The sequence below is a fragment of the Ailuropoda melanoleuca genome, chromosome 3 (assembly GCF_002007445.2).
Source record: "Ailuropoda melanoleuca isolate Jingjing chromosome 3, ASM200744v2, whole genome shotgun sequence".
NCBI lineage: Eukaryota > Metazoa > Chordata > Mammalia > Carnivora > Ursidae > Ailuropoda > Ailuropoda melanoleuca.
In genome coordinates this window covers 50,770,558-50,781,168 of record NC_048220.1, presented here as the reverse complement: position 1 = coordinate 50,781,168, position 10,611 = coordinate 50,770,558, and the positions used below count along the sequence as shown (strand labels likewise).

General features: G+C 38.5%; 2 protein-coding genes across 2 annotated transcripts in view; both read left to right on the top strand.

Moving 5' to 3' along the window:
* Positions 1 to 10,611, top strand: part of ANKRD31 (ankyrin repeat domain 31) — a 158,380-nt gene that overhangs the window by 70,253 nt on the left and 77,516 nt on the right. Inside the window, 1 exon segment of the mRNA XM_034656368.1 lies at positions 861 to 1,003. Within this exon segment, the coding sequence (XP_034512259.1) occupies positions 861 to 1,003 (143 nt within the window).
* Positions 6,028 to 6,255, top strand: LOC105236726 (metallothionein-2E-like). The gene has a single exon (XM_011222327.1). It carries the CDS (start codon positions 6,028 to 6,030, stop codon positions 6,253 to 6,255), a length of 228 nt encoding a protein of 75 aa, XP_011220629.1.

Here is a 10,611-nt window from a genome sequence, read left to right as displayed (position 1 = left end):
GACTATGAGAAACAAACTGAGGACTTCAGAGGGGAGGGGGGTGGGGGAATGGGATAGACTGGTGATGGGTGATAAGGAGGGCACGTATTACATGGTACACTGGGTGTTATACGCAACTAATGGAGCATCGAACTTTACATCGGAATCCGGGGATGTACTGTATGGTGACTAACATAATAAAAAATCATTTAAATTAAAAAAAAAATAGGGGTGTCTGGGTGGCTCAGTCTGTTAAGCATCCAACTCTTGGTTTCGGCTTATGTCATGATCTCAAGCTGAGATCACGCCTACCATCTGGCTCCGTGCTCAGCGTAGTGTCTGCTTGTCCCTCTCTTTCCCCCTCTGCTTCTCCCTGCACCCTCTCTCTCAAATAAATCTTTTTTTTTTTTTAAAAGGATTACTGTAAATAGCTTTTTACAAATAAGGAGAAAAGAATATATGCTTTCGAAGTGACTTTTGTGCATTCCTACCAGCTGGGTCACTTTAATGAAAGTACCTTGAACTATAAATAAGTTTGTTCCCCCCCCTTCTCTGCAGAAAAGTAGCCTGCAACTAGCATTCTCAGTGAGCTAATAATGACTCCCTTACAGCCTTTTTATTTGAGGAGGGCAGGAATAGTTTCAAATATTTTACTTATTTAAAAAATATTTTTTACTTCTTTTCATATATTTTCACAACTGAGTTGGGGGTAGGAATTTGATTTGGCCCTCAGATTTATTGAATTCATCTAATAATAGAGTTATTTTCATGGTAAGATTATCTTGTCTCATATAATCAAAATATTTTTAAAGAAACAACATAGAGTTTTTATTTTAAGGGCAAGCACAAAACATAAATACCATTTCCTTCTTGTGTAATAGGTTGGACAGCACTTCATGAAGCTAGTGTAGGAGGATTTTATCAGACAGCAAGTGAACTATTAAAAGGTGGAGCAGATGTAAATATCAAAGGAATGTACCAGATCACTCCCCTACACGATGCTGTGATAAATGGACATTATAAGGTACTGTGATGCTTTTGTTTGCAAAGCAAATACTACATTCTGCAAGTATTAAAAATCTCTGGAACCTGTCAGTTTTAGGAATTCAGTTTTAGTTCATTCTGCTAATGGATACTCAGAATATTTAATAAAGTTTTGCTGTGTTAGAGATTTGTTGTTCCTAATATAGTAGATGCCATTTTACATGTTACTTTTAATAAGTATAGATCATGTTTTGGTTATACATAGTCTTTTTTAAACGTACACTTTTCTAAGACTCTTTCAGTATGGTGCTTTATAGGTTTTACCAGAAAGTTTCCTGATTGTAAAGTGTTACACAATGATGTCCAGTCCTGGGAGGCATCCAGCTTTATGGACACTAATGTCACTTTCAGAGTCCACATAAGACCTGAATCTCTTGGGTTTAATGATCAGCCAGTATATACTAGCATAGATGCACCAATGGTTAAAATATCAAAATACTGTAGTTCCATACAAATTGGTTAATAGTAGCTGCTATTAAGATGGTTGATGGTAATATTAAATTAAGATGATTGATTCCAGCACATACAGTTTATTTCAGAAGTCGCTTAAGCTCTGAGCTTCCCAGGTATTTTTCTGGTCTAGGCACCATGCTACAGGACTGAGGCACTTGCTGAAAATATCCTGTTATTTATTTCAGGTATTGGAAGTTGCCTCTGGGTTTGAACTTCTAGAATAGGAAAGGGACCTAATCAGCTGGGCTCAGGAAGTTATGTTCTACATACTTCTGGAAGAAATGTCTGACAGAGCTGAAGAAGGCTGCCGGGAGCCACAGGCATTGATAGATAGAGCGTATCCCTTCCTAATGTGAAACAGTACTTCAGGAAAGCTTAGGCTGTTTTGCCTTTTTTGATAATATATCACTTGCTAATAGGTGGTCACCCCTGCACATTGTAGAGAGGGCTCTGGGGAGGGAATTCTGCTTGGGACCTAATTTAATGGCCAGAAGAATCCAGGCTTGGACAAGTGATGGTGTGAGCCTTCTCTGTCCTTTATCCCCTCTTCAAAGGTGGCCTCCGTTAGAGAAACCTCATGCCACGGCACTTCTTCCTTCTCCTCATGGCCCATCTGCTCTTCAACTTGTCAGGGCCGACCTATCCTAGTCAAGTGTCTTTTCCCTCTTTGGGCAATGTAAGCCCTGAGCACTTTACTTTTTCTTCTTTTCTTTCTCAGTTGTTCTTTTGTCCCATCTGGTAACTTGGCTTTAGTCAATTTCTGCCTCATGGGCTAGAACTGGCTATCCCCTCTCTGGCCTTTGCAGATACATAGCTTCTCCTACCCCCTCAGTGAAGTAAAAGGGACCAAAGACACATGCCTCTGACTGCAGAATCTAATTTCCTCACTACTTATCTCACTCGCTCTTGCCAAACTATACGTTCCTGTGACTCATGTGCTTCTGGCACTGTGGCATGTCCTGACTGATGGCAGGAGAAAAGAGAATGACAAGACAAAAGTGGAAGTCTGGAGAACAGTTATGAGAGTTAAAAGCCGAAACCCAGTGGGGTGGGGTGAAATCACGGTCTTCTTTGTTCCGTTCCCTTTCTTTTTGGCTGGGGGATCCAGAAAGTTACTTAACCCAGTCAGAGAGAGATTTCCAAACTCCAGGTCAGTTCTGGACTGACTTAAGAACGAAAGTCTTAAGAATCAAAGCAGGGCAGGACATCGTTTTGGAGGATGGAGTAGGTATGGTGGGAGCATCAGATGAGGATTGAGGCTAACCTTGGAGGAAGCTCTTATGTGATGCAAATATGATCAGAAAAATGGTCTAGTATTGTATTGGTCCCATGCCTTAGTTGTCACAGGACTAAGATAACAGACAGGAAAGTCCTGGGAACTTGATGCTGGACTCAGCACCTGGAGAGTGTGAGCTTCTTAAATATTCCAGAGTTGAAAAAACTTGAATATATTTTGTCTTACAGGAATTGACTTTTATACTAAAAGATGGAAGATACTAAAAGATAATATCCTGTTTTTTAAGAAGTAAAAAGCCATTAATAGTTGCAGTAGTCCAAATCTTTAGAGACAGAAAGAAGAGTAAGAATGGAAGGTAGAAAGTGGGGAATGGAGAGTAACAGATCATGGTTAAAAGGTTTCTTTTGGGGGGTGTTAAAATATTTCAAAATTAGGGATGCATGGGTGGCTCAGTCATTTGGGCATCTGCCTTCAGCCCAGGTCATGATCCCAGGATCCTGGGATCAAGTCCTGCATCAGGCTCCCTGCTCAGCGGGGAGCCTGCTTCTCCCTCTGCCTGCCACTCCCCCTGCTTGTGCTCTCTCTCTCTGTCAAATAAATAAATAAAATCTTTTTAAAAAAATGTTCCAAAATTAGATTGTGATTATAGTTATACAACTCTCTTAATATACCAAAGAACATTGAATTATATTTTTTAAATGGATGAATTATATCTCACTAAAACTGTTAAAAAGAGGTACACTTTTTTAAATTGGAAAAAATGAAATTTGAGAATTATGGATGATTGGCTCATTCTGATTCGTTAGAAAAATGAAGAATAAATTATTAGACATAAGGAAGACATTTAGACAAGAATGTAGTGATCTTTGAGAATCTGGCATTACTAAGAACAAGTCACGTCAGACTAAACTTGACTTCTCTTTTATTCAGTTTACTTTGTTAATAGGTGAAGAAAATGGCATGACATGTTGATGTAAGCTATCATGATTTTAACAAAGCTGTTATTTAATGAATAATATCATCAAATGGTGTATGTGGTGCATGAGTATATGAGATCTTGAATTGGAGGTTGGTTGACAGTGTTATTAGGGTTCATATATATTGAAAAAATATCCCTCAGACATACTGATTATTCATTTCATGTATATCTAGAGTGAACTCTGTTATGATATATATTATATTATACTATAAAGAGCCAGACTCCCTCAACGGGCTCAAACACAACTGTGTTTTGTTTTTATTGGAAATTTAAAAGAAATCCCAGACATCATACCATTTTACTCATAAATACTTGAGCCTGCATCTCTAACAGGTAAGGGCTTCGTTTTACACCCACAATATTATCTCACCTAATAAATATTAACAGTTTCTTAATATCATTTCATACCCTATCCATATTCAAATTTCCCAAGTTATCTAAAAAATGTGGTATTATAGCAAGTTTTTGTTTGAATCAGGATCAATCAAGGTCCATTCATTACTAATGTTTGTTGTGGCTCTTAAATATGTTTTAACCTATAACAATCCTTCCTCCATTTTGTGTTTTCTTATGTCTTCTAGCGTATGGGTCTTTGTCTTATAGAATTTCCTAAATTCTGGATTTGGCTAATTTTATTTTTGTGGTGTTGTATAGCTTGTTTCTTCTTACATTTTCTGTAAATGGATAATCTATTTAGAGACCACAGTCTGGATGCTAGGTATGCTCATTGGTATTAGATATCATTGCTTTTAGGCATTTTTTAAAAAAATACGTATTTTTCAAGTTAGAGGATATATAAGGAAGGATTGTGTGTTCATATTGATATTTTCAACTTAATATTATAGATTTATATTGAACTTTGATTTTTTACTTATATATGTCTCTTAGGCTCAGCATTTGTTTTTACTACATTAATTTACTTCTTTATTGTATAATACACTTATAATATTACTACTAGCAATATTATTATGAATATTAACACTATTATTATTAATAATGAAACTACTGATGAATTTTTTTTGTAGTTCTTTCTGTTTTGTGCATATTTCATTAGCAAAGTATAGTTAAGATACTGTCTTTTCAAGTACTTGAAGAATTTTATTCTCTGGGTATTATGCTAAGGAAAATGAGTCAGAGAACAACATATACCATATAATTTCACTTGTGTGGAATTTAAGAAACAAAACAAATGAACAAAGGGGGGAAAAGGAGGAAGAAGGGAAAACCAAGAAACAGATTCTTCACTATAGAGAACAAACTGAGGGTTACCAGAGGGGAGGTGGGTGGGGAGATGGGTTAAATAGGTGATGGGGATTAAGGAGTGCACTTGTGATGAGCACAGGGCAATGTATGGAAGTGCTGAATCCTAAAACTAATATTACCTGTGTGTTAACTCACTGGAATTTAAATTAAAACTTAAAAAAAATTTTATTCTCCTACTTGTTTCTTACACAAGTAGGTCAGCTGATTTTAGAGGGAAGAAAGCATTTGTTGTTGTTGTTGTTGTTTTTTAAGATTTTATTTATTTGTCAGAAAGAGCACAAGCAGGGGGAGCAGCAGAGGGAGAGGGAAAAGCAAACTCCCCACTGAGCAAGGTGCCTGACGTGGGACTTGATCCCAGGACCCTGGAATCATGATCTGAGCCGAAGGCAGACGCTTAACTGACTGAGCCACCCAGGCATCCCAGGAAGAAAGCATTTGATTCAGTAATATGATTAAAGGTGAAAATCCATAAGCAAACTTGAAGTAGAAGTATATTTCCTTAAGGAGGCTACTGTTTGATGAGCCAAAGAAGTAGAGATTGTGATGCTGGCCACTTACTGAAATTGCTCTGCTTGTTCTAGTTAAGAACCCGTGGTAGCTTTAAAATATGTCCACAAATTTTTTAATACTCTTCTTTTCAAAAGATTCTGATTCTCTTCCCCAGGATTTTGGCCTGGAGTGTCAGTGACTTGCTTCTAACAACTAGGATATGCCAGAAGTGACAGCATATGACTTTTGATGCTAGGTTGAAAGTACTATAGCTTCTTCCTTGTTCTTTTACTTCTCTCTCTCTTTTGGTTCATTCTATGAGGGAAGCCAGATGTCATATCAGGACACTCAAGTAGATCTATGGAGAAGTCTACCTGGCAATGAACTAAGGTCTGTGTCCCATACCCGTGTGACCGAGGCATCTGAGGAAACAGATCCTCCAGCCGCAGTCAAGCTTTTACATAATTGTATCTCCAGCCATCCTCTTGACTACATCCTCATAAGAAACTAACCACACCTCCAGCCCACACCAGTGTCTCCCTGCATCATCCGCTTTGGACCTCCATCCTCACCTCAGCTCAAAATGGACCCCAACTGCTCGTGCTCCACCAGGAGCTCCTGTACCTGCTCTGTCTCCTGCAGATATAAAGAGTGCACATGCACCTTGTGCAGGAAGGGCTGCTGCTCCTACTGCCCCATTGGTCATGCCAAGTGTGCCCAGGGCTGCATCTGCAAGGAGGCATTGGACACATGCAGCTGCTATGCCTCATGTGGAGGAGAGCCTGTTCCAGATGTAAATATATCAACATAAACATACCTGCATTTTTTTCACTTTTTAATCCTACCTGGACCCAGTTGCTACATTCCTGTTTCTATGAAATATTTGAATGACATTAATCTCATCTAGATTTTTCTGGCAAAAGAAAAAAGAAGATAGAGATAGAACCTGATATAAAACCACCTACCCGTGCTGCTTGCAAATTCCTGACCCACAGAAACTGTGAGATTATAAATATTTATTATTTATTTGAGCCACTACATTTGGTGGTAATTTGTTAGGTAGCAACAGAGAGCTAATATAGAATCTAAATGTAGGTTAAAATAAGGGGTAGGGGTGCCTGGGTGGCACAGTTGGTTGGGCGTCTGACTTGGTTTTGGCTCAGGTCGTGATCTCAAGGTCGTGGGATCAAACCCCATTTTCGTACAGTCTGATTAAGCTTCTCTCGCCCTCAGCTGCTCCCACTCATGCTCTCTCAAATAAATCTTTAAAAAAAAACGGAAAATACTCAGCAAAAGTCATTTATTTATTGCCTTTTGGTGAGAAGAGAGTGTTTCAAGTTACAGGAGATAGAAGTAGGCTTCAGAATTCATAAAATTAAGACTACAGAGGGAAATGGTAATTGTGGATATTTGGTGAAGCAGATTATCCACTCCCTAAAGAGACTGCCAAAGTAATGTATCTACTCCCTTGGGATCACCAACTCATATTTCCAGGAAAATGGGGCTCTAGCCCCTGCCTTTTCCCTTCCTCCAGTCCCCTTTCTCATGCTCCTTGATCCTGAGTCACTCTCATACTACATGGGTTATTATTTGACACAAAACCTCCAGAAATAAACAACACAGCCCTTTTGGCAACTCCCTTACAAAACTTCTTTTCCTTGTTTTCCCTTTTGTTTATTTTTTAATTTGAACTTAATTAATTAACATATAGTATATTATTAGTTTCAGAGGTAGAGTTCAGTGATTCATCAGTTGTACGTAACACCCAGTACTCATTACATCATACACCCTCCTTAAGGCCCATCACCCAATTACCTCATCCCCCCTCCCACCTCCCCTCCAGCAATCCTCAGTTTGTTTCCTAGAGTTAAGAGTCTCTTATGGCTTGTCTCCCTCTCTGTTTTCATCTTATTTTATTTTTCCCTCCCTTCCCCTGTGTTCATCTGTTTTGATTCTTAAATTCCACATATGAGTGACATAATATAATTGTCATTCTCTGATTGACTTATTTTCTTAGCATAATACCCTCTAGTTTCATGCACATTGTTGCAAACGGCAAGATTTCATTCTTTTTGATGGCTGAGTAATATTCCAGTGTGTGTGTGTGTGTGTGTGTGTGTGTGTGTGTGTTTGTGTATGCCACGTCTTCCTTATCCATTCATCTGTTGATGGACATTTGGGCTCTTTCCATGGTTTGGCTATTATGGACATTGGTGCTATAAACATTAGGGTGCAGGTGCCCCTTTGGATCACTATATTTGTATCTTTGGAATAAATACCTAGTTGTGCAATTCCTGGGTCATAGAGTAGCTCTATTTTTAACTTTTTGAGGAACCTACATACTGTTTGCCAGAGTGGCTGTACCAGCTTGCATTCCCACCAACAGTGTAAGAGGGTTCCCCTTCTCTACATCCTTACCAACATCTGTCGTTTCTTGACTTTTTAATTTTAGCCATTCTGATGGGCGTGAGGTGGTGTCTCATCGTGGTTCTGATTTGTATTTCCCTGATGCCAAGTGATGTTGAGCATTTTTTCATGTGTCTGTTGGCCATTTGTAACTCTTCTTTGGAAAAGAAGGGTCTGTGTCTTCTGCCCATTGCTTGATTGGATTATTTGTTCTTTAGGTGTTGAGTTTGATAAGTTCCTTATAGATTTTGGATACTAGCCCTTTATCTAATAAGACATTTGCAAATATCTTCTCCCATTCTGTAGGTTGTCTTTTGGTTTTGTTGACTGTTTCCTTTACTGTGAAAAAGCTTATTTTTCTTTTTTTCTTTTTAATGTTATGTTAGTCACCATAGCTTTTTTATCTTGATGAAATCCCAATAGCTCACTTTTGCGTTTGTTTCCCTTGCCTTTGGAGACTTGTCTAGTGAGAAGTCGCTGTGGCTGAGGTTACAGAGATTGTTGCCTGCGTTCTCCTCTAGGATTTTGGTGGATTCCTGTCTCACATTTAGGTCTTTCATCCATTTTGAGTCTATTTTTGTGTGTGGTGTAAGGAAATGGTCCAGTTTCATTCTGCATGTGACTGTCCAATTTTCCTAACACCAGTTGTTGAAGAGACTTTTTTCCATTGGGCGTTCTTTCCTGCTTTGTCAAAGATTAGTTGACCATAGGGTTGAGGGTCCATTTCTGGGTTCTGTATTCTGTTCCATGGATCTATGCATCTGTTTTTGTGCCAGTACCATACTGTCTTGATGATTACGGATTTGTAATAAAGCTTGAAGTCTGGAATTGTGATGCCATGAGCTTTGGTTTTCTTTTTCAACATTCCTTTGGCTATTCAGGTCTTTTCTGGTTCCATAAAAATTTTAGGGTTATTTGTTCCCACTCTGTGAAAAGTTGATGGTATTTTGATAGGGATTGCATTGAATATAGATTGCTCTAGGTAGCATAGACATTTTAATAATATTTGTTTTTCTAATTCTTGAGCATGGAATGTTTTTCCATTTCTTTGGTCTTCCTCAATTTCTTTCATGAGTGTTCTGGTTTTGAGAGTACAGATCCATTGCTTCTTTCATTAGGTTTATTCCTAGGTATCTTATGGTTTTGGGTACAATTTTAAGTGGGATCACCGCCCTAATTTCTCTTCTGTTTCATTGTTAGTGTATAGAAATGCAACTGATTTCTGTGCATTGATTTTATATCCTGCAACATTGCTGAATTCCTGTATGAGTTCTAGCAATTTTGGGGTGGAGTCTTTTGGGTGGTCCACATAAAGTATCATGTCATCTGTGAAGAGTGAGAATTTGACTACTTCTTTGCCGATTCAGATGCCTTTTCTTTTTGTTGTCTGATTGCTGAGGCTAAGACTTCTAGTACTATGTTGAACAACAGTGGTGATAATGGACATCCCTGCAGTGTTCCTGACCTTAGGGGAAAAGCTCTCAGTTTTTCCTCCTTGAGAATGATATTCGCTGTAGGCTTTTCATAGATGGCTTTTATGAAATTGAGGTATGTTCCCTCTGTCCCTACACTGTAACGAGTTTTAATCAAGAAAGGATGCTGTACTTTATTAGATGCTTTTCCTGGATCTGTTGGGAGCATCATATGGTTCTTGTCCTTTGTTTTATTAATGTAGAGTGTCACATTGATTGATTTGTGGATGTTAAACCCTTACAGCCTAGGAATAAATCTCACTTGGTCATGGTGAATAATTCTCTTAATGTACTTTTGGATCCTATTGGCTAATATCTTGGTGAGAATTTTGGTATCCATGTTCATCAGGGATACTGGTCTATTTCTCCTTTTTGATGAGGTCTTTGTTTTTTGGGAGTTTTTTTAATCTTTTGATGTCCATTAGCATGATAAATGGTTCCCCACCCCCTCACTTTCCATCTGGAGCTGTCTTTGAGTCTAAACTGGGTCTTTTGTAGATAGCATATCAATGGGTCTTGCTTTTTTATCCGATCTGATACCCTGTGTCTTTTGGCTGGGGGATTTAGCCCATTTACATTCAGAGTAACTGTTGAAAGATATGAATTTAGTGCCATCGTATTATATAAATAAAGTCACTGTTTCTGTATATTGCCTCTGTTCCTTTTTGCTCTGTTACTTTTGGACTCTCTTCGCTTAAAGGATTCCCTTTAATATTTCTTGCAGGGCTGGTTTAGTGATCACAAATTCTTTTAGTTTCTGTTTGTCCTGGAAGCTCTTTATCTCTCCTTCTATTTTGAATAACAGCCTTGCTGGCTACAGTATTCTTGGCCATATATCATGCCAGTCCTTTCTGACCTGCCAGGTCTCTGTGGATAGGTCTGCTGCCAAGCTTATGTTTCTACCCTTGTAGGTTAAGGACCTCTTGTCTGGAGCTGCTTTCAGGATTTTCTCTTTGTCTCTGAAATTTGCAAACCTCACTATTATATGTCGAGGTGTTGACCTATTTTTATTGATTTTGAGGGGGGTTCTCTGTGCCTCCTGGACTTGAATGCCTGTTTCCTTCCCCAGATTAGGGAAGTTCTTCACTATAATTTTCTCAAGTATACCATCTGCCCCTTTCCCTCTTTCCTCTTCTTCTGGGATCCCAATAATTCTAATATTGTTTCACTTTATGGTATCACTTTATCTCTCGAATTCTCCCCTCGTGTTCCAGTAGTTGTTTATCTCTTTTTTCCTCAGTTTCTTTATTCTCCATCATTTTGTCTTGTATATCACTCATTCTCTCTTC